Source organism: Meles meles, chromosome 1 (genome assembly GCF_922984935.1).
Source record: "Meles meles chromosome 1, mMelMel3.1 paternal haplotype, whole genome shotgun sequence".
Classification (NCBI taxonomy): Eukaryota; Metazoa; Chordata; class Mammalia; order Carnivora; family Mustelidae; genus Meles; species Meles meles.
In genome coordinates this window covers 183,251,900-183,276,562 of record NC_060066.1, presented here as the reverse complement: position 1 = coordinate 183,276,562, position 24,663 = coordinate 183,251,900, and the positions used below count along the sequence as shown (strand labels likewise).

The 24,663-nt window shown below is 44.5% G+C and overlaps 1 protein-coding gene across 1 annotated transcript in view; it reads left to right on the top strand.

Annotated features, from left to right (window-relative positions):
• Positions 1-78: 78 nt before the first annotated feature.
• Positions 79-24,663, top strand: part of CFAP57 (cilia and flagella associated protein 57) — a 77,027-nt gene continuing 52,442 nt past the window's right edge. Inside the window, exons 1-8 of the mRNA XM_046018609.1 lie at positions 79-235; positions 5,169-5,485; positions 6,820-7,106; positions 8,882-9,089; positions 12,214-12,366; positions 20,058-20,197; positions 21,178-21,343; positions 22,124-22,237. Of these exons, the coding sequence (XP_045874565.1) occupies positions 79-235; positions 5,169-5,485; positions 6,820-7,106; positions 8,882-9,089; positions 12,214-12,366; positions 20,058-20,197; positions 21,178-21,343; positions 22,124-22,237 (1,542 nt within the window). The remainder of the gene's footprint in view (positions 236-5,168; positions 5,486-6,819; positions 7,107-8,881; positions 9,090-12,213; positions 12,367-20,057; positions 20,198-21,177; positions 21,344-22,123; positions 22,238-24,663) is intronic.

The window sequence follows — 24,663 nt, the reverse complement described above, 5'->3', positions numbered from 1 at the left end:
AGGGGCCGGACGGAGGGGCGGGGCGGGTCTCCACCCTTACCAGCGCGCGGGATGTTCAGCAGAACTTTGTGGGGTACCATGTCGACCGTGGTGGCTCAGTCGCTGCATGTTTTTGGTCTTCGATCCCACGTGGCCAACAATATCTTCTTCTTCGATGAGCAGATCATTATATTTCCTTCAGGAAATCACTGTGTGAAATACAATGTGGACCAGAAGTGGCAAAAATTCATTCCAGGTAAAAACCCTTTACATCCTGACACATACATTAACCGTAGCTGCCAGATATGACCCCATAAACCCAACGAGAACCCTGAAGGGAAAGGTTTTTTGGCCAACTTAAATATACGTGTTCCATCATATGACTCGAATGTCCCAAATATGTTTATCCAGCCTAGTGTGGATGGACATTTGGGAAACAATAGTTTTTTGCTATTACAAAGCGTGCCACTCTAAAGTTTCTTCTTTTGTGTATGCTCCTCCTCTTGTGCAGATTCTGCAGGGCACGCAGCCAGGACTAAAATTACTGGGTAATGCGGTAGTACCGCTTTACACTCCCACCAGGGGGCATGAGAGTTGCCATTCCTTCCCGGGCCTTTCCAGCCTTCGGCATTGTCCAACTTCCTAATTCTTTGCTAAGCTAGTGGTTGAGAAAGAGTATCTTGTTGTAGTTTTAGCGAGCATTTCTCTGCTACTAATGAGGATGAATCGCTTGTCACATGTTTATGGGCTATTCCTATTTAGTCTTGTGTGAATGTCCTGTTCAACTCTTCTACCCATCTCTCTCTCTTCTCTCTCTCTCTCTTTTTGGTAATTTTCTTATTAATTTATGGCACATTTTATATACTCTATAGAATTTCTCCCACTTTGGGGCTTGTGTTTTCTCCTTCTGTATGGTATCTTGATGAACAGAAATCCTTAGTTGTTGTTTTTTTAATTCTTTAAATTTTTTTATTTGTTTTATTTTTTTATTAACATATAATGTATTATTTGCCCCAGGGTTACAGGTCTGTGAAACATCAGGTTTACACTTCACAGCACTCACCATAGCACATACCTTCCCCAATGTCCATCACCTAACCTACCCCCCTCCCCCTGGCAACCCTCAGTTTGTTTTGTGAGATTAAGAGTCTCTTATGGTTTGTCTCCCTCCCGATCCCATCTTGTTTCATTTATTCCTTTCCTATCCCCCAAGCCCCCCACATTGCCTTTCAACTTCCTCATATCAGGGAGACCATATAATTGTCTTTCTCTGATAGACTTAAGAAATCCTTAGTTTTAATGAAGTAAAATTTGTCAGTCTTTTTCCTTTTGTGTCTTGTTCAAAAATTCTTCCCTACCCCAAGATTATTAATATATCCTCCTATATTGTCTCTCTTATACTTTATACTTTTTCCTTTCACCTTTTAGGCTCTGAGTCAGGAGGGTGCTTGGTTAGGGGAATAGCAAGGAAGCCTGTGTGGCTGGAATGGTGTCAATGGAGGAGTAGGGAGGGGGGGAGGCCAGTTGGAGAAGTACTAGGGCTTTGTAGGTCAAAGGCTCTTATCTGATAAAGTAGGAAGCCATGGGGTGCTTCTGAGCAGAGTAACAGGATCTAACTCATGTCTCAATAGGCTCTGTGGCTACTGTATAGAGAACAGATTTAAGGAGGGGCAAGGGAGGAAGCAGGAGACGAGGTGAGAGAACACACTGGCTTGGAGTGGGGTGGTGGCAGGAAGTTGGGACAGTGATAGAAAAGACTGAAGAAAGAGCAGGTTTTGTGGAGAGTATGGGGAGGTTAGTTCTTGACAGGGTAAGATTGGGATGCCCACTAGTGAGGCAATGCAGATATTAAGTGAGCAGTTTGATTTTGGGTCTGGATACAAGGAAGAGAGGTCCAGACTGGTGATAAAAATTTGAAGGTCATCCACACAGAGATGAAATATAAAATCATTTAAATGTCAGAGATCCTCTTAAGGGTGAAGGTATTTATAAAACAGTGGAGTACCCTCTGGGCCACTCCTACATTTAGTGCTGGGGAACTGAGGAAGAGCCAGCTGAAGAGTCTTTGAAGGAGTAACCAAAAAGATTGGTGGAGATCCATGCAAGAGGTGAAAATATTTCAAGGAGGAGTCTGTCATCGACTGGATTAAAACAGTGCAAAAGCATTTTACAAGCTCTTTGATCAGCCAGCATATAGCAAGCACCCGTTTGGTGTCAGGCGCTGGTGATTGGATGGGTGGGTGCATGGGTGGATGGATGGATGAGCAAGAAAGCCACCGCCCCTGCCCTCTAGGGGCTCTCACTGTTGTTGCGCAGACAGGTATGTGTTCCAAGGAGCAGGACTTGGAAATGAGCAGGACAAATGCTATGCCAGGTATGGACCTGGTGCGAGAGCACAAAAGAAAGGAGGGAGAGGGGCACCTGAGTGGCTCAGTGTGTTAAAGCCTCTGCCTTCAGCTCAGGTCATGATCTCAGGGTCTTGGGATCGAGCCCTGAATCTGGCTGTCTGCTCAGCGGGGAGCCTGCTTCCTCCTCTCTCTCTCTCTGCCTGCCTCTCTGCCTACTTGTGAGCTCTGTCTGTCAAATAAATAAATAAAAAATCTTTAAAAAAAAAAAAAAAGAAAGAAAGAAAGAAAGGAGGGAGAAATTTCCCTTTGCCTCCTCCAGACAGTCTCATCTATGCTTTTACAGTTTCAGCTTCTCACTCTTACCCCAAATCTGCATTTTCAGCCCCACCCTGTCCCTGAGCTTTAGATTCATACACAGCCTTGGCTAGACCTCCTTACCTAAATGTCCTGCCGTGTGTAGCTCCCACGCAGTATATCCAGAACTGAATTTATCTTTTCTTTTTTGCTCCTTTTCTTCCCTTAAGATCCTCCTTTGCCAGATTGTCAAATACATGATAAAGCTATGATTACAAAAATAATGTAGTGCTGGTATAAATATCCCAGAGACCCAGTGTATATATTTATATATGTAAATGAATTTGATTTATCATTAAGGTGGCATTAGGAATCTATGCTGCCGGCGTCTGGGTGGCTCGGTCAGTTAAGCATCTGCCTTCGACTCAGGTCATGATCCCAGGGTCCTGGGATGGAGCCCCGCGTTGGGCTCCCTGCTCAGTGGGGAACCTGCTTCTCCCTCTCCCTCTGCCAGCTGCTCTGCCCACTTATGCTCTCTTTCTCTTTCTCTCTCTCTCTCTCCCCCTCTCTGTCAAATTTATAACATCTTTTTAAAAGCTATTTTAAAAAAAATCTCTGCTGGGACAACTAGAGAGGTATTTGGAAAATGGGAATCAACTTAAATCCCTCACTTCATGCCTTTAACCATCCTGAACTCAAGATGAAGCAAAGACTTTAGGGTTAAAAAAAAGAAATGAGAAAAAAACTAGAACCAAATAAACATGAATAAAAAAATCCTTGGGGCCCCTGGGTGGCTCAGTCGGCTAAGTGTCTGCCTTTGGCTCAGGTCAGGATCCCAGAGTCCTGGGATCGAGTCCCACATTGGGCTTCCTGCTCGGCGGGACGTGTGCTTCTCCCTCTCCCTCTGCCTGCCTCTCGGCCTACTTGTGCTCTCTCACTCTCTCGCTCTCTCTCTCTCTCTGTCAAATCAATAAATAAAATCTTTAAAACACACACACACACACACACAACCCTTGGACAGGCTGTTTTCAGCAAAAAACAGTAGATGTCATCTTCACCATGACCCCTAACTCCCCCCGACCTGTGTTCCTTCCCAGCTGTCCCCCTACTTCCCGTCACCAGATGTCAGTCATTGCTCATTTCTCCCCTTCCCAGGCCTCACCCAGGCAACCACTGGGTCTGACTTAGCATTTATCTCATCACCTGTCCCAACCTTCATATTGCTTGTCACTACCATTCCCTTTTTTAAATAATCTGCCCCCTTCCCCGGCTTCCCTTCCTCCAAGACTGTCTCTCACAGAGGTTGCCAGAGGGGTCTTTCTATGACACACATCTGACCCTTCCAAAAATTTCTCTGTGGCATTTCATTTGCCTCCGTGGTGAAGTTCAAATTCTCACACAAGGCTGCCAGTGACCTAAAACCTGGCTTCTTTGCTGAGGCATAGTGACTCTCTGCAGCCCTTCCAGAGAGGCCCTGCTGCTGGCAGGACTTGCTGCAGCTCGTTGTAAAGCACAGCAGAGGGGGCCCAGGGCATCAGGGTTAGCGCATGTCCCCCACCTCGCTCACCCTCCCCGCCCTGGGCTTGAATCCCGGTCAGCTTCTCCACACAGCTCGGGAGGCACAGAGGCTTGGGCTGCTAATACTTTTAGACACTCAAGAAAATGAACATAATAATAGTAAATCCAGTCTGCATTACATTCTTCTTCATATCAATGTGATCATAAAATGCAATTTTTACTATTTTATTTTTTAAACCATTTTATTAATTGTTACCCTTAATGGAAGAAGGGATCCATGAACATCATAACACGGGCCATTTCATCTCCCAAATAAAGTATTTGGCCCTTCACCTTTGCCTCAGCCTCTGCTTTCTAGACCACAACTTCTATTCTTGTGCCTGGTACCTCATGGTTGCAAGATGACTGCTCTATCTCCAGATGCCACCGACATGGTCCAGGAAAATTAGGGGTAGAATGCACCCATCTCTGGTTTTTGAAAATGCACAAGCTTTGCCATAAAGCCAGTCCAGCAGATTTCTGTGGCTGTCTCATGGCCGGAACATCACGCAGATGACCTAACTGCGAGAGAGCCTGGGGACCCCAGTATTTGGCCTCTCTGCCTCAAAAGTAGAGCAATATTGAGTGCTGGTGGCTCTGAGTGTCAAGGCCCACCCTATTCCACCCCTCTAGACCTATCTTTGGCTTCCCCTGGCTCACATGTGACTCTCCAGGCACACCCCACTGTTTGTAGTTCTCCACCATCTGTACCCTTTATCACACCCACACCTTTGCTTTTCCTGCCACCTGCCCCACCTGGTCCTCCTGGCATCCCTCCATGACGTCTCCTCCTACCTCAGCCTCAGCGAGGTACCCATCGTCATATTTCCCAATATTCCATAGTGGTACCAAGGGGCTGCAGGAATTGACAGGTACTCTTTCTGTGCCTTTCTCCCATGTTGCAAACCTGCCACCCCTGTGCTTGGTTCATGTCGGCTCAAGGCGAAAGCACCAGATGCCCTCATTATCCGCCTTTACCTCTGTTCACAGGCTCAGACAAGAGTCAGGGCATGCTGGCCTTGTCCATCAGTCCCAATCGGCGATATCTCGCTATCTCCGAGACTGTGCAAGAAAAACCCATCATCACCATTTATGAACTGTCATCCATCCCTTGTCGGAAGCGCAAAATCCTTAGCAATTTTGACTTCCCCGTTCAGAGGTTTATTAGCATGGCTTTTTCTCCAGACTCCAAATACCTGTTGACTCAGACATCACCTCCAGAGTCAAACCTTGTCTATTGGCTGTGGGAAAAACAGAAAGTAATGGCTATGATTAGAACTGACTCTCAGAACAATGCTGCCTACCAGGTACCTTCCCGCGTAACAAATATCATGCAAGTTATGAAAAATAGTATAAGCTTGATGGAATGCTTTCTTTGTGCCGGCAACAGTGCGATTTCATTTGCATTTCTAAATTTAGTCTCTCAAAAACCACATGTGGTCTGTGTGATTATTATCGTTCTCTTATACATGAGAGGACTGAGAATCCTAGAGGTTAAGCCTCTTACCTAAGATCACACCGGTAGTGGGGTGGCGGGGACTGGAGTCCCTGTCCACAGTGCCTGTCTTCTTTCTTGTGGCCCAGAACTGCTTTCCCAGCTTGGGCCCCGAGATGGATTGAGAACTCACTTTGTGTTGCTGGTCCTGGCCTCTTAGCTGTGGGAAGATTTTAAAAATGTAATGCAAAGTGGTAGACCTTGAGGAACTTGTCCATGAAATTGCAATTATGTGGGGAGTGGAACTTGCCATTATGGTTTGAGGGTAAAACAAAGAGAACCTTTGCAAAGGCTGATTGATTGCTTAGGCAAGGGGTCCCAAGGAGGTTTTATCTTGGTGCTGTCACCCCAGGCTAGGATCTGGTACTCAGCTTTACAATTCAAGAACTCAAATCTGCTCATGTTCAGAGATACGAGCCAGTCAGTGTCTCAGGAATGGACTGCGTTATTCTCACGAGAGGCTGATGGCAACCCCAGAATGTGATGACTAGAATGCTCCCATCATTTACCTGGTGCAGTTCCTCCCTAGCGACAGAGAACTCGGGAGGTGAAATGAGTAATCAGACGTTACTTGGTGACCACAGAATCAGACCAAAGGCGAGAGAGCTGGAAGAATATTTCGTCTAGGCCTTGGTGAGGTCGGGTCCAGCCTCTCTAAACAGAGAAGACTACATCCTCTCCGCTAGATTCAGTGAACATTTATGGGACGCCCACTATGAACCCAGCATTGGGAATACAGGGTTGAAGAAATTACAGCCCATCAGTTGTAGGAGGGGTTCAGGTTGACTGCTATTACAATACATCCCATTTGGTGGGAGACTGCGTAGCTGTCTCTGACATGGTCCCTTTCCCCCTGGGCAGGGCACGTAAACCCACCAGAGCCCCCCTTTTCCAGATGAGGCTTTGTTCCATTTTGTCAAGACCTGCTTATCTCCTTTTTGGCCTTGGTAAATGATCTCTGTAGGTTTCCTAGTTGAAGATGCTGGGCTCTACAAATATGATGAAACTGTGCTCTTGTCAAATATGGTATCAAATCTTATCATGATTTCGTGATGTTTAAAGGCTACTCTGGGCTACCAGAAATGAATATTCATGAAATGAGAAGTAATTCCATCAAGGTAAGTTTGATCCTTTCCCATTTTACAGGTGAGCTTCAATCCCCAGGATAACACTCAGGTTTGTGTCACTGGAAATGGGATGTTTAAGCTCCTCCGTTTTGCTGAGGGAACCCTGAAGCAAACCAATTTTCAGAGGGGAGAGTCCCAAAACTATCTAGCCCACGCCTGGGTGTCTGAGGACAAGATCATCGTTGGCACCGATACAGGCAGGCTCTTCCTCTTTGAATCTGGAGATCAACGCTGGGAGACAAGTATAATAGTCAAGGAGCCCTCCAGTGAGACCAAGAACCTGGGGAAGGTCCAGGAATCCGAGAGGTAATGGTGTCCCTCTGGGCTGGTGCTCTTGTGAAAATATGCTTGTCATCCTAATAGCCTTACACCAAAAACAGCTTTCTTTTAAAGTTACTCAGAACCCCCTCCCACCTTAAAATCAACTCTTTGCATCTTCCCTCGGCCTTTCTCATGTTTGTCTGTATTCACGCACAAATTTAAGTTATGACCACAGCCTAGATACAATTCTTTTTATTTTTATACCTACTCATTTTATAACCATTTCAGCATGATTAGTCTTCAAAACCACAGATTTTCAAACAGGCATTTTCTAGTGGCTACCTAATTTTCTGATTCAATTCAGTAACTGGCCACTAAGCCCTTGCAGTATGCAAGGCGCCTTGCTCTGTGCTAGGGACATGGGTGCTCAAGGACCTCACAATTGGAAAGGAGCCAACAGACCCACAAAGAAGTACAGGGAAGTTGTTGGTAAATCTGACAAAAGCATATGGGGTAAAGCGGGGGCTCAGGTCAAGTTTACCTTTACTACAGCCAATAATAGTCATATCTCAAACATATTAGGATGCACCATTGCATGTACTAGATACTGTGTTAAGCACTTTGTGACTTTGTGTATTCTCATTTGAGTCTTACCCTACATAGTGCATACTATTTTCATGCCCATTTTATAAAGGACAATGAGGCTCAAACAGAGCCTCAGAGATCATAATACATCAACCCCAAGATCATAATACTGTCTGCCCGGCTCTGGAGACTGAGCCCTCCAGCACATGACATATGATAATGTCTTCTCGACATATGATAAAGTCTTCTCCCCAAGTAACTTTCAGTCCACCATCCCCCTCACACATGACTTCTCCTTTTTCTGTCGTGGTTTTATTAAGAGCTTCCTAATAAGTCCCCCTGCCCTCCAGTTTGCCATGTTCCTAATCCTGCTGTGGTCTGGTGCTCTAAGAATAAAGCCCAGACTCCTGAACCTGGCCCACCTGTCTCCCCGCTGCTCTGACCCATCTTTACACCTGGAGCATGCACTCCTGCCTCTATCTACCATGCATGTCTCAAGCACTCTTGCTTCTGGGCTCGGTCATGTGTGGTTACCCCTACCCCCGTCCTCCAGACACATTCACACACTGACATACTCCTGTCTGTTCCTCAGATCAGCTGGGAGTTCTCAGTCTCTGCTCATCTCAGGTTGCATGTATCTCTTCTGTAAATGACCTCAGAAAATCCTTGCTACTTGCCGACCGGCTGCTCCCATCCCACCCAGCTGTTCCCTAATGGTCCTTAGGAATTGTCCCCTAGACTCTACGCTTCTGAGGGCAGGAACTATGCCATCTTACTTACCATTGTTTCATAGAGTTGTTAACACAGTATAATTCCAATAAATATTTGTTATGTGGACGGAAGAGAGAGAAGAACGGGAGGGAGGGAAGGAGGAAGGAAATAGGGAGGGAGGGAGGGAGAAAATGGAACCCTGGATTGAAATCTCAGCCCTCCCACTTATTAGTTGTGTATCCTAGAAAACTCTCTGAGCCACTTTTTCCTAAAAAGGAGGATACTAATGGATGCAGCGACTGTAGTAATAATAGTGACCACACGGGCTGGGTGAGACTACCAAATAAATGGGTAAACTTCCAATCTTTGGAGTTTGTGTAGCAGTCCGAGGCCAAAGGGTAGTATGGGACTCACAATGCATGATTTCTCCCACACCCAAAGACAGCCCTTCCTTCTCATCCCTAGCTGAACTCGCCTCGTTGGAATTGTCTCTGTAAACCTTATATGCTATTTTCTTTTTCTAGCCTGATTGAATTTCCAACCATCAGCTCCCCAGTCCCTTCCTACGAACAGGTCACGTTGGCCAGGAGCCTCAGCCAGCTGACCATGCCCCAGGTGTTCGCCATTGCAGTCTATTCAAAGGGATTTGCCTGTTCTGCTGGTCCAGGAAGAGTTTTACTGTTTGAGAAGATGGAGGAGAAGGATTTTTACCGGGAGAGCAGGGAAATCCGGGTAAGGAGGGGAGGAAGAAGCAGAACTGGGGTTCTCCTGGCACCTGTTCTCCTTGAGCAGAGCACTTGACAGGGAGTTTGTTGGGAGGAAAGGGCTATAGTGCTGAGTGGAAATGGGGACTTGAGTCATTAGTCCCTGTTGGTAGTTTTAGGATGGGGTGCACAGAGTGGGGTTTAAAATTGGGAGGATCTGGATTTGAATTCTGGAAGAGAACTTTGGCAAGTTATATTTTCTCTTCGAAGCTTAGTGTTCCAATAAAAATCGTATTATGATAGATACTGATATTTAACGTCTGGCACACAGGAAGCGTTCAGTAAATGTTTGTGGAATAAATGATACAAACCGCTATCGAGTGAGATCGTCTGTGCTTGGGGAAGATCCAGGAAGGCTCTGAGTATCTGGTGGGAATCTCTGGGGAGGGGTCCTCGAGGAAGGATAACAAGTGACAGGAGGGAACAGGTTGGGAATTGCAGGTGGAAGGAACAGGTGAGTCAGAGGCACCATGGATAGCGAGCAGGTGGTGAGTCTGGGAGATGCTCTGCTTCCCAGTGGAGAGGAACTGAAATCACTCGAAAGGAAAAGATGGGAGCTGAGGCTGGTGAAAGATCTCGAATGCCAGCCAAAGGAGTGTGTGTGATTCAGCAGAAGCATTACACTTAAGAAAACCAATCCCCCCGTGGTGTGTAGTGGGGGGCGGGGGGGCACTTGGAGACACTGGATGTGCTGTGGCTACAGACACACTGAAGGAGCCAGCCTTGAGTCGGACCTTATTGGCGGAGTGACTTGAGACGAGCTGCGGATTCCAGCAAAACCTCTGTTTCTTCCCTGAGAAAGTAGCCCATCCCTGGTGGTTACCAAAAGGAGGAAGCAACACCTGTGTAAATGATGCGACCAGTGCTTGGTGCTCCTCAGATGATACCCATTACCACTGCCATGCCTCAGAATTGGTGAAGAGGCTGTGTTAGTCCAGCCAAGCAGTAGTGAGGTCTAGTCACAGCAGTGAATAGCAGGGTTAGTGGGAAGAAGAGCCTTTGTGCAGGTTAAGCCTGTAGAACTTTCCCTGAGTGGACATGGACAGCCAGAGATAAGGAGCTCCCACAGATGAAGCCTCGGCTTGGAGACTAGATGCCTGGGAAAAGTTGCCAGTGATAGGAAAATGGGGGCTATGAGCTAGGTGAGTGAGAACCAAGGGGAATTCCTAGGAGTCTGTGTTACCTACTTTCAAAGCAATTCATGCTTTTGTTTGTTTGTTCTATTCACAAATGTATATTGAGGGTTTACCATGAGCCAGGCTCTGTGCTCAGGGCTGGGGGCAGGAAGGAAGCAAGCAATCTAAGAGCCTGTCCAGAGAGCACAATCAACAGGCAAACAGATATGAACTGATTGTCATGTGGGGATCAGCATTGTGAAACAAAGTCAGGAAAGGGTTCTGTTCTAGACAGAGTAGCTTGGGGAGGCCTTGCCGAGGAAGTTAACATTTTACTGGACCCCAGAATAAAGTAACTCATCGGTTGGCAAAGTGGGTGGGACTTTGGGAATGAGATCAATATGTACACACAGAAGCACACGCGCACACACACACACACAACACACAGAGTGCTTAGGTTGTGTCTGGCACAGAGCTGATGCTTTATGTGCACTATTTTAAGAATTTTTTAAAAGATTTTATTTATTTATTTGACAGAGAGATCACAAGTAGGCAGAGAAGCAGGCAGAGAGAGAGGAGGAAGCAGGCTTCCCGCTGAGCAGAGAGCCCGCACTATTTTAAGAATTTATCATTGTGATTAATTTCACTACTGTTGCTTTCATTAAAACCCTCATATTGGATAAAATCACTGACAAAATACAGAGATGGAGAAAAAGAGGACTGAGGACAAAACTTAGCATTTCCTAATTTGGAGTCTGAGACAGAAGGAGAACCCGGCAGAGGACCCTGAGAAGTAGTGGCCATTCACCCACTCATCTAACAGATGGCTGCTGTGTACCTGCCATGGCCCAGGCTCCAGGCTTGATGCCCGAGCTGGATGTGTCCATCACGGCTGCTTCCCCCAAGGACCTCACTGTCTCCGGAGGAGAACAGTAAGGCAGCACACACTCTTTCCCTGAGCACAAGGTCCTCGATCTGTGGGTTCCCATTCTGCTTTACACAGTGTCATAAATGTGACAGCAGAGGACAGCTCCCTGGTGAGCACGCTGAGGGGATGTTAGGGCCCACCCAGCCCAGGACGGGACAGGACAGGCTGTTTCTCCTTCCCAGAGCCCTCACTGTTCTGGCAGAACAGGGGGCATTGACTATGGGAAAAAGGAATAGGGGGGATACAAGAACTCCAGACAGAGGGAGGGAAACAGGAGAGCCTGGTGTCCTGGCCCCTGGGGAGGCAGGTGCTGCCATCACTGCAGCAGGATCTAGAAAAGTCAAGAAGATGAGAACTGAGCAGGAGCCTCTGGCTCTGGTGAGAAGGAAGTTTCTACGGTTGATGAGGACACTCGATAAATGATATAGTAGAAGGAAGTGAGAACTGAGTGGGAGGTAAGGACGTGGAGACAGTATGTGCAAGCCAACCTTTCAAGAAGTTTGTTAGCAGACAAAAAGCAATGGTGGGGAAAAGGAAATCTAACATTACAATGTCTACTTGGCAACTCCCGGCCCTCTCAGGGACTGCTGGCTGGGCTGCTGTGTGACCCCTTGTCCTTTCTCTGCCCTGTCACCTGCCCCACATGGAAGAGGGGCCATCACCTTACCGTCTGCTGCCCTGAGATGCACAAAGTGTGCTTGATGATGTGACACCCGCACTGGGCTTCCGACAGATGGGCAAGGGTGGGATTTGAACAAATTGAACAAACACTTGTTTTCAGAGGCGATCTCAAACTGAGATGCAGAGAGATCATCTTCATACGTGCTGCTGTCCCTTAGTCAGCCAGTCATCACATAAGGGTGAATACAAACCCCACAGAAACCGAAGTGACTGAAGCCCTCCCTTCTCCACATCTGAGGAGGGCCCTGGGAAGCATGCTGGGCTGGGAGTCTGGGAGCTAAAAGTACCTGGGAGAACACTGGAAGTCCAAAGGCGCACTGACTGACGATGTGGGAACATTCCTAAGAGTTGTCTTGCATCTTGGGCAGATTCCTCTGGACCCACAGAGCAATGAGCCAAGTCAGTCTGACAAGCAGGACATCCTCTGCCTGTGCTTCAGTCCCTCAGAGGAAACCCTGGTTGCCAGCACCAGCAAGAACCAACTCTACAGCATCACCATGTCCCTGACAGAGATCAGCAAGGTGAGTCTTTTTTATTTTTTTTATTTTTTTAGCAAGGTGAGTCTTCCCCAGCAACGCTTCCCTCCAGCCCAAGGACTGGTTACCATGTGAGCAGCTTTAAATCCAGATTTGCTGAGCCTGGCTCATTCAGCTTCTTCATAAGAGCAAAAGAAACTCTAATCTTAAGATGTCGCTGTAGACACACTCCACTCTCGGTGGGATTGTGATTGCTTGCAGCCTTCTTGGAGGACACATTGCAGTTGTCTGTCAGGTTTAAATTGTACATCTCCTTTAACCCTGCAGATGCACTTTAGAGAATTCAATGTACTCCTATAGCTGCTCATGGACACAAAGATGTACAGATATAAAGAAGTTTATTTTTCCTTTTTTGGCTTTAAATAACAAAGAAAGCTAGCATAAAGACACTGCAGATACTGCAACAAAAAAGTGCTATTAAAGATAAAGAGAATCACTCTGAACTACCAAAAGGTTCACTTCACTGAGAAGATAATTTTTAAACTGTATGCACCTGCTAGCATGCACTCAAAATACATAAAGCAAAATTTGACAGAACAACCAGGAAAATAGACCATCTACAATCAGAATAGGAGAGTTTAACCTATCTCTCTCAGCAGTGGTGTTTTTTCTTAAACAACAGTTTTATTGAGTATTTATTGGTATTTATTCACATGCTATACAATTCACATATTTAAAGTGTACAATTCAGTGGTCTTGAGTGTATTTACAGTCATGCAGCCACTACCAGAGTCAATTTTAGCGCATTGTCGTTGCCTCTGGTTCTTTTTTGCTTGTCCCTGTGGATTTGAAGTACCATCTGAAGTCACTTCCTCAGCCCAGTGCAGATTTGCTCCCGCCTACCTTCTTTTTGTTGTTATTGGCAAATATATTTCCATGCACCCAACAAAGCATAATATATGTATTTTTTTATATAGTGGCTTTTCCACCAGAGTTAAAGAAGAGTAGCGATGAAATATGTGTTTATATATCTTTTATAATGACATGCTACCTTTACTGGTGTTGTATTTTTCGATGGATTCAAACTACTCTCTGGAGTCACTTGTTTTCAACGTGAAGAATCTTCTTTAGTATTTCATATACGGCAAGTCTGCAAGCAGTAAACTCTTTTAGTGCTTGTTGGGGCTGTTTTTATTTCCCTTTCATTTTTAAGACATAGCTTTGCCCGATATAGAATTCTTGATAGACAGTTTTTCTTTTGAGTACTTTGAATGTGTTATTATACTCCCTTTTGGCTTCTATTATTTTTGCTGGGAAATCTGCGGTTATCTTGTTGGAATTCCCTTCTGACTGAAAAATCATTTTGATCTTGGTGCTTTCAAGGTTTTTTGTTTTGTGTGTGTGTGTGTGTGTGGTTTTTTGTCTTCAGTTTTTTTTTTTTTAAGATTTTATTTATTTATTTGACAGACAGATCACAAGTAGGCTGAGATGCAGGCAGAGAGAGAGAGGAGGAAGCAGGCTCCCCACTGAGCAGAGAGCCCAATGCAGAGCTCCATCCAGGACCCTGAGATCATGACCTGAGCTGAAGGCAGAGGCTTTAACCCACTGAGCCACCCAGGCGCCCCTTGTCTTCAGGTTTTGATATTTTTACTATCGTATGTCAGTGGATCTCTTTGTGTTTATCTTTCTTGGAGTTCATTCAGCTTCCTGGATGTGTACATTAATTTTTTTTTTAAGATTTCATTTATTTATTTGACAGAGAGATCACCAGTAGGCAGAGAGGCAGGCAGAGAGAGAGGGAAGCAGGTTCCCTGCTGAGCAGAGAGCCCAATGCGGGGCTTGATCCCAGGACCCTGAGATCATGACCTGAGCCGAAGGCAGAGGTTTAACCCACTGAGCCACCCAGGTGCCCCTACATTAATATTTTTCAATAAGTTTGGGAAGTTTTCAGTCGTTATTTACTCAAATATTTTTCTGCTCCTTTCTCCTCCTCTCTGGTATTCCCATTGCACATATATTGGTGTGTTTAATGGTGTTCCACATTGACCTGCAGTTCAGTTCATTTTTCTTCATTTTTTTTTCTGTTTTTCAGGTTGTGTAATCTTTATTGATCTGTCTTTAACTTCACTAGTTCTTTCTTCTGCTAGTTCAGATCTCTTTTGAGTCCCTCTAGTGGATTTTTCACTCCTGTTAATTGTATTTTTCACCTCCAGAATTTTTTTCTTTCTTTTCTTTTTTTTTTTGTTTTTGAGAGAGAGAGAGAGCATATACACAAGTGGGGGGGGTGGGCAAAGGGAGAGGGAGAGAATCTTAAGGAGGCTCCATGCCCAATGTGGAGCCTGATGTAGGGCTTAATCTCACAACCCTGAGATCATAACCTAAACTGAAATCAAGAGTCAAAAGCTTAACTGACTTGAGCCACCAAGGTGCCCCCATGAATTTCTATTTTTTTATTAGTTTTATTTTATTTTATTTTTTTAATTAACATGTAATGTATCATTTGCCCCAGGGGTACAGGTCTGTGAATTGTCAGGCTTACACACCTCACAGCACTCACCATAGCATATACCCTCCCCAATGTCCATAACCCAACCACCCTCTCTATACCCCTCCTCCCCCCAGCAAACCTCAGTTTGTTCTGTGAGATTAAGAGTCTCTTATGGTTTGTCTTCCTCCTGATCCCATCTTGTTTCATTTTTTCCTTCTCTACCCCCCAAGCCCCCCACTTTGCTTCTTAAATTCCTCATATCAGGGAGATCATATGACAATTGTCTTTCTCTAATTGATTTATTTCTCTCAGCATAATACCCTCTAGTTCCAACCACGTTGTTGCAAATGGCGATTACATTTCTTTTGATGGCTACATAGTATTCCATTGTGTGTGTGTGTGTGTGTGTGTGTGTGTGTGTGTGTGTATCTCACATCTTCTTTATCCATTCATCTGCTGATGGACATCTAGGTTCTTTCCATAGTTGGGCTATTGTGGACATTGCTGCTATAAACAATGAATTTCTATTTTTTAAATAATTTTTATCCCTTTTTGATATTCCCTATTTGATGTGACATTGTTATCAGAAGTTTCTTTACTTCTTTAATTATGGTTTTCTTTAGTTCTCTGAATAGATCTATAATGGCCACTGTGAAATCTTCGTACTTTTAATCCAATACCTGGTCACTCTCACAAGCAATTTCTGTGCCTATGTGTACAAAATGTAAATTAAAACAAGTCTGAGCTCTTTCTTTTTTTCTTTTTTTTTTTCAGTGATACTTTTCCTTGCTTTAATATTTTTTTATCTTTTTCTGCTTTTGAAATGAACTTTCAATTACAAAATATCAAACTACACTCAAAAATGCCAACTATTGGTGTAATATGGAGAGGCTCACAGCTAAGGACAGATAGCAGTGGCAGGTGGCAGGAGGTGGGAAGGGATTGAAGCACTGGTTACAAATGTTCACAGGAAGCTAAAACTATCCTATACCCTAAAGTTAGCACAAGTTAGAGTCTCCACTACATTAGTGGGTGGCCTCAGTGTGTTTGGGTTCAGATTCTACATGGCAATACAGTTTCTTCCAGTTAAGAGTCCTTGGCTTGCACCAGTCACAGGGTGGCCAGATGGCACTAGACCAATCTAGTCTATTAATTTTTCAGAATGTTGTCATAGATGTACCAAGAGACTTCAGGAGCTCTACGCTTCAGTGACAGCACGTAACTTGGGTTCCTGGATAGATTCATAGCTCAAGCAAAATCCAAATGCCATCAGTGAGCTTCAGCGATTAGTACAGCATGTTCTGCCCTTCCACATTCTTCTTGGCAGTAGTATAAACGTTGTTGTTTTGAATATGCTGGAAAGTGTCAACATTTAAATAACATTTCTTAATCTAAAACTGAGCTTTGTTTTCATTGGGAACATCTTTCCATGTTGCAAGAAAGACCTGGAACTTCATTTGCCATCTTCTACAGAAAGCACATTGAGTGGGATGAGGCAGCTGAAGTAATGTCATGGTGATATACTACCCCTCTGATTCCCCAGACAGCAAAGTGACAAGTGGAAGGGCTAACTTTTTCAGTAGCATATTCTAGTCATCAGAGTCCTTGGGTAATAACTCTAGAAACATCATTAGCTGAAAGCACCAATACTGAGTTGGCAGGAGATAGCCAGGGAGTTATGTGCTCACAGATGCTCTAAACTCCTGTCATCGTTAGGGTTGTTATTAGATAGTCCAAGATGAAAATCTGGCCCTATTCAGTGCACTCATTTGGGGATGTCAGCAGCTTATTGATGTTCTGTGGATTCAGATCAAGCAGGTTGCTGTTTAGGTGAGATTCACTGATCAGATAATGCTACCACGACTGGATTTGAATCTGCTATGAGATCCCACAGAGAATCCAGAAATCCCTGATCTTCCACCATCTGGCATTGATATCATGGACTTTTGCCACACAAAATTGCTGCTGCTGTTTTCCAACATAGGGATCATCCTTCAAGCACGTGCAAAGGGGCTCACAAAGATCTTATGTAATCTTGTCCACCCAGATGCACCCCATGGTCCTGACTGCCAAGACCAGAATTAGAGGATAGGGATCTTCACAGTCCTACACAAAGCTGTTGACAACCATGATGGCCATGTCTGGCTGACTCTTGGAGTAGTTCATCAAATAGAGATACATGAGCTTCTTTAATTCCAGACTGGTTTGCATACAGTTCACTACATATGGAAAGAGAGAGCTGACATCCTCCCCCACAGTCATGGCAACAATCACTTTCTTCACAGCGTCCCTCTCTTTTCTTTTTTTTTCCTTATTGAGTTCAGCCTGCAATTCAAAGATTTCTCCTTTTTCATTGATTGTGAAATGCTTAGAGTCATGTTTTGACTCTATGTTTAGAGTTATGTTTTGGGATTTTTGTAATTTAAATTTTTAAATTTAAGTTCAGTTAACATAGAGTGTATTATTAGTTTCAGAGGTAGAGGTCAGTGATTCTTCAGTCTTAGATAATACCCAGTGCTCATTACATCACATGCCCTCCTTAATGCCCATCACCTCAACCCCCTCCCCTCCAGCAACCCTCAGTTTGTTTCCTATGAGTAAGTCTCTTGTGGTTTGTCTCCCTCTCTGATTTCATCTTGTTTTATTTTTCCTCCCCTTCCCCTATGATCTTCTGTTTTGTTTCTTAAATTCTGCATATGAGTGAGATTGTATGGTAATTGTCTTTCTCTGATTGACTTATTTGGCGTAGCATGGTTTAGGATATTTAATGTGAGCCAGAGGCAAGGGCAGGGGTGGCCTCAGCAGCCAGAGAGCATGGCCTGAGTGGTGGGGTAATGGTTTCCTGCACGTCACAACTGAGAGGCTTTGTAAGAATTATTTTTAATACATTACCAAAAATTAGAAAGTCAGATCTCACCAGAGACTTCTGAGCACAAGGGAGAAGGGGGATCCTAATGTGATGGTGATGGAGATGTAAACTGGCACAGGTATTCCAGAGAGCAGTCTGGTAGTTCTTGGTCAAACAGAGAAAGCATACATCTTGTTACCCAGTTGTCTGGCCCTAGATGCATACCAGGAGCTACATCATACTGGTCTACTAAAGAACACGCCCAAAGGCCTTCACCTTGATGTTCATAGGAATGGAGAGATGAAGACAACCCAGATGTCCATTCCTAGGAGTGATAGAAAAATGAAGTAGCTGGATGCATTCTACAGAATACCAAACCTAAGTTAGAAGCGATGATTATCCATATGACAACACAGATGGTTGAGAGAAAAAGGTAAAACTACAGAATGCAATCTGAAGCACATGCCGTTTACAGAAATATCCAAGGACAGAAATGAAACACATTGATTGGTGCCTTTGAGAGGGAGGAATAAGAGCAAAAATTAAAGAACAGAGAAATGAAATAAACATAAAATAAAAAATGACCATACGTGAATTGATTATGACGGTCTACAGCTCTGCCCCTGGGATATAAAATAAAGAGAATCAAGATACCAAATCTAGGAAATAGGAAGCAAGGTCATCAGATGGGCTTTGGGAATGGGGGAAGAGGAAGAGCGTTTGAAGGGCCTAGAAAGAGAATAAATAGCATGAAATTGGTATCTCTTGTAGATTCAGGAAGTGAACTTACTGAGAAACCCGGTAGAGTTACTCGTTCCGTTGGACGGTTGCGGTCTTGAATTCTAAGTGAAACCAGTAAGCCTACTTGCCTGATTCTCCATCATTGTACAGCTTCTCATGCAAAGGTGCAGAAAAAAAAAAAGAAAGAAAGAAAGAAAGAACTACTGCTGTTCTTAAGATACGAGAGACTTGAGTGTGTTTAAAAGTTGGTAGGAATGTACCAGTAGAGACAGGGAGGTTGAAGATATTGGAGAAAACAGGGGTAAGACATGGACAAGAATGGGAATAATTGTGGCTGCTCGTCGACCCCAGCACAGTACCTTTTCCTCCGAGGGGGTAGGGAAGGCTGAGTGGAGAGAGGTAAGCTGATAAGTGGGAAAGAGCCAGGATTTGATGGAATCCCCATCCCAGCCTTTGTCTTGCTTGTGAATGGCCTAAAATAGGTGCACCTGATTGAACTCCCCAGCCATCACTCCTCCTTCATGTGTCCCAGCGATAAAGCCCCCGGTTACAGAACATGTGGGGCCTACACAGCCGGTGTAACAGAATACATTTTCATGTCAAATATTCACCCAGCTCCCACTGCTGCCGGTGGCAGAACAGCACCGTTTCTCTGGAGAAGAATTTGGCGGTACCTATCAAGGTCTTTAGAATTTCAAATGACGTTTTCCCCCTGATATTCTATTTCTAGAAGAGTATCCGTGTGTCAGTCCCAGCCTGCTGATAGTAATGCTATTGGCTAGGAATGCCTGAGGCACTTGCCCAGGCCCATAGTACTCCTAGCAAACCCCCAGTCGTTTCTTCCACCAGGGCCAGTGATGTGGCTGGACCAGACCTTTTGTTTCTCACTAAGATTGCAGGAGGCACTTTAGCAAAAAAACTCAGGGAACTTTGGGGAACATGATTTATTACTCACAGGCTCTGGAGGGTACAGAGCACACATGAGGGCCACACAGTGAGGTCATGGAGAGAGAAAAAGAGGGCATCGGACTTTGCCTTTATGAGGCAGTAAGGGTGATATGTCTAGGATTATAGGAGTTCACTCTTTCTAGGCTAATTTAAGGCTTAAGGGCAGGATTGAGAACACAGGAAGGGAGAAGTGGGATCAATCAAGCAGTCAGTGTCTAAGTTATCCAGGGCATTCTGAAAAAGGGACCTCCATGGGTAGGGGCGCTCTGCTTCCTTACCTGGTAGTTTTGCCAGCAACTGACAGTAAGTCTGTTCAAGGTGGAAGTGTTTAGAAATGGATGCCTATGCATTCAAAAGCTTAGTGTTGGACATTCACACTGCAGGATCTAAGGAAGTAATCAGAGAGGTACATGTACATACACGCAAGCATGTTTAGTCCTAAATAACAACAACAAAAAAAGGAATCCACTGAAGTGTTCCCACAGTAGAGGAATGGTATATCTATATTAAATTCTGGTATAGCTATAGAATAAAATATTGTATCGCCATTAAGATAATGTTTTAAAATAAGATGCATGATACCAAAGCGGTCTTCCTACAGCCCGATTCCTGGGCAGCCAGGCTAACTGATGTTCCTGGTAGTACTGAGAGCTGACGTGCACAGCCAGCCTCTCGCTCACTCTGCCAGATCTCACTCTGTGATTTCTCCAGGGGGAGCCCGCTCACTTCGAGTATCTGATGTACCCCTTGCACTCGGCATCCATCACTGGTCTAGCCACGTGCATCCGCAAACCCCTCATTGCCACCTGTTCTCTGGATCGATCCGTTCGCATCTGGAATTACGAATCAAAGTAAGGATGAAAGACTTTGCTATTGTAGTGTGCAAGATTTCAGTTGTTAAATTTGTTCATGTGAATTATTTTAATTAGAAATTTTAAAATGTAATTACTTAGAAGCTTTCAGTTGGAAAAGAATTTTTTTAAAGATTTTATTCATTTGAGTGAGAGAGCACATGCAGGGAGGAGGGGCAGAGGAGGAGGGAGAAGCAGGCTCCACACTGAGCAGGGAGGCCGATGCAGGGCCTGATCCCAGGGCCCTGGAATCATGATCTGAGCCGAAAGCAGCTGCTTAACTGACTGAACCACCTGGGCACCCTGGAAAAGATGTTTTTTTTACAAGTCAGGCAACTTACCTGCTTCTCTTCTCTTTTTGTTTGTGCTTGACTTAGAAGATTGCTTTGCATTCATTAAGTACTTACCACACGCCAGACACCATGCTGGACACTAGGGACATAAAGATAACACACCAGTATCTCACCTTCTTGTATAACCTCCTATGTTCTTCCAGTTTTCCTATCCCCTCACTCCCGCTTGATATACTTTTCACCACATAGAGCTCGCAGGACCACTCATTCCATCTCTTTCTCCATATCCCTACCCCCAATCGCCCCTAACTTCCTGGTGACTTTACCCTCCTGGCATAGCTTCCCTGAGAATCTCCAACCTAGTTTGGCCCCACACTGGAATACCTTGGGTCTTTGTGTATAGCCACTGGACTGCTGGGAAGAAACTGTGTGATCCCTCTGATCTGGGGACTCTAAATGTATCTGTGCCCTCAGCATCACTAGACAGCTCATTGATCACGTCCCCTAATTTCCATACTCATTGCTGGGGACACAGTCCCCAAAGAACCAAAATCTAGAAAAAAGAACCAGTCATTTTAAGCAACAAAGTATCTCAAATGCTATGATGAAATATTTGCCAGATACAATGGAGGGCTCAAGGGCATTAGCAGGCTGGACTTCTAAATCAGTAGTTGGTCTTTCTCACAGCACACTGGAGCTATTTAAGGAATACCAAGAAGAGGCATATACAATCAGCCTTCACCCGTCTGGACACTTCATTATAGTAGGGTTTGCTGACAAACTACGCCTTATGAATCTACTCATTGATGATATACGTTCCTTCAAAGAATATTCTGTCAGAGGATGCAGAGAGGTAAGATGCTGGAGATAAAGGTCCGGTTTTGTAGAAAACCAGGGTTGAAATATCAATATCTTGATATCGAGTATCATCAGACACTCGAAGTGAGCGGGCTCCCCCTGGAGAAACACACTCTTGGGAGGTGAGACCAAAGCCTATCTTAGAGACCTTCAGTGGCTTTAAAAGAAGAAGGAAGAAATCTAGTTCTTCTCTCACCACCCTTCTTGAGCAGATGGGCTCCATCTCATTTTTCTCATGCTCATCAAGATATTTCATGGAACCCCAAACCTCGTGAGATCCCAGGTGTGATTAATCCTCTCTGTGATTGCGGAGGAACAAAAACCATCAAAAAGCAAAGTTATCTCACACTCAGAGTTCCAACTGGAAAGGTGAGGTTGGAGACTGAGCGGGGCCAGGGAATATGCACGTTAACAGGGAGAGGCAGGAAGCAGCCCATCACACTTCCTCCTGAGATGACTGTAGAAACCAGATACTGACTGAGGGAATTGCTTCCCCACTCTGAAACTTCTAGAGACAGATTGGGTGCTGTGCTCTATGATCCAAGCAGCTTCATGGTCAGTGCACGTGGCAGTGGCCCCAGTCTTGGCCAATATGAGCTATGGTGGCAATAGTGAAGATGTCAGCCCATCCTCAGTCCCAGCTGTGCCTTCCACCAATTCCCATTTCCACAAATGTTTTAGCCAGAACTCTTCAGGAAAAGGAGCTCTTAGCTGTAACCTCCAGACTGCTCATTTCTTTCTTTCATTCTTGATGTCTTGCTTTATCTCTTCGTAGTGTTCCTTTAGCAATGGGGGTCACCTGTTCGCTGCAGTCAATGGAAATGTGATTCACATTTTTACCACCACAAGCCTGGAGAATGTCTCGAACCTGAAAGGACACACAGGGAAGGTAAGTGAGTGAGTAGTGTCCAGGGAAATGAGGAGCACAGAGTCAAGCATTACACTCACTGAGTGAACAAAAGAAAAATGAGCCCTTTCTTCTTGGATTTCACTGTTTACATGGGGGAAGGAGACAATAAAACAAAAGCACAGGCTAATTACTAATTACAATAAATGCAGTGAAAGAAAAACATGGGGTGTTATGAGAGTAAATAATGAAAGAGTTGGCATAATGGGGGTGTTTACAAAGGCTGGATCCTAAGCGAGTAGGAAGGAATTAACCAGGCACAGCTGGTGATCATCATTGCAGATAGGAATCCAAAGACCCTGGGATGAGAGATTGCATGGCTGTCAGAGGAACTGAAAAGTCTGTGGGGCTGGAACATACACATCAGGATGAAACTCAGGAACGAGCCGAGATTGGTGAGGTTAGCAGTGCGCCAAGAACATGGAACCTTCCAGGCCTTTTAAGGATAAAAATGATAAAAAGGGTTTATCCTCCTTGTTCCTTGAAACCATTGTAGACATTCAGGGCAGGGAATAATATCACCAGATCTGCATTTTAGATTACTTTGGCTGCAGAGAGAAGAATATATTAAAAAGGACAGGGTGGAAATGGTAAAGAGAATATTGTAGATATCTACACTATTTTGGACCATGATGGAGGTGGGACAGATAGGGAGAAGTTGCTGGATTCAAAAGATATTTATGAAGCAAAACCAACAATTTTAGGCAGAGTGGAGGTGGGCTATGAAGAGAAGGGAGGTGCCAAAAGTTGAAAGGCTAAGAAGAAGTTGGTGAAAGAATTTGGAAAGGAAAAGCAATTAAGAAATGCATTATATGCAGAAGGACCTGTTAAAGATGATGGAATGGGAGTATAAAATAGGATAGTGGTTTGGGATATACATGGCTGGAACACTGAGCACATTCCAGAAGTGGTAGAAGGAGCTGGAAAGGTTGGCTGCATCATAGTGTGTGTACTATGCCAAGAAATTGGACTGTAGGTGATGAGAAGCTACTGAAAGGATTTAAGAAAGGAAGTAGTGGGATTAGAAAGGTACTTCTCCAGGGGCACCTGGGCGGCTCAGTTGCCTTCGGCTCAGGTCATGATGCCTGGGTCCTGGAATACAGCTTCGCATCAGGCTCCCTGCTCAGCGGGGAGCCTGCTTCTCCTTCTCCTTCTGCCACTCTCTCTCTCATTATCTCAAATAAGTAAGTAAAATCTTAGAAAGAAAGGAACGAAGGAACAAAGAAAGAAATGAACTTTTCCAAACAGTATTGAGGATGGATTAGAGGGGAGGGAAGTTGGAGGGATGGAGACCAGCTAAGAAGTGAGGGTAAAAGATGAGTCAGGAAGTAAACCATGGCTTTTGTAATAGAGACAGAGAGAAACATGATATTAGTTCTATTTTGTACATGTTATGTTGATGTGTCCAAGAAGTATGACACATGAGAGTGGAGATCGGGAAAGAAGGCTAGAAATGAAGATTCAGGGGATTAGGTGGGAGTGGAAGTCAGAGGCATGAATTACATCACCAGGGCCTGTGTGGAATCTGAGAAGAATCTTGGGTAGGAGACAGTTGACCAACATTTAAGGAACTGGTTAAGAAGAGAAAGCCTGTGAAGGAAGGCCTAGAAGAACTGGGAATCAAGGAATTGTATCACAGAAGCCAAGGAACTCATTCCCTAAAGGATATAGAAGTTGGTGGCATTTAAGGTCAGAGAGGGGCCCTGGGGAGCTCAGTTGGTTAAACATCTGACACTTGGTTTTGGCTTAGGTCATGATCTCATGGGTCGTGAGATCAAGCCCCATGTTGGGCTCCATGCTCAGAAGGGGGTTTGTGTGAGTTTCTCTCCCTCTGCCACTTTCTCCATTTACACACATGCACACATGAGCTCTTTCTCTCTCTCTCTCTCAAAAGAAAAAAGTCTTTAAAAAATTTTAAAAATAAAGGTCAGAGAGAAATCCTGTAAACTGACCATTGAGTTTAGCAAGTCACAGGTGCATTGGCACAGGTGCTATGAAAACACAAGTGTTATTGAGTTACTGAGCTTCCTTAGTTCCAACAGTGTGGTTGGTCTTCAAGCGGCTATGGAGATGCAGATGAACTCACACCAGGTAATTCTGATGCTCTTTCTAGAACTATGTGCTCCTCCATGGGAGGCTGCCCCTCACCAGTCCAGGAAAGCAGCCATTTGTTTCATAACTTTGCAAATATTTATAACACTGGTGTCTAACCAGGGATATATGTTGGACTTACATCTGCAATATAAAAAAAATACAGGTGGAAGATGCAATAAAGCCATACTTAAAGGAATGTATATATTAGAAATATAAAAAAAAGATAAAAAATCAGTGAAATAATCATCCACCTCAAGAAATTAGGAAAAGAACAGCAAGTAAATTCAAAGACGATAAAAGGAAAGAAATAATAA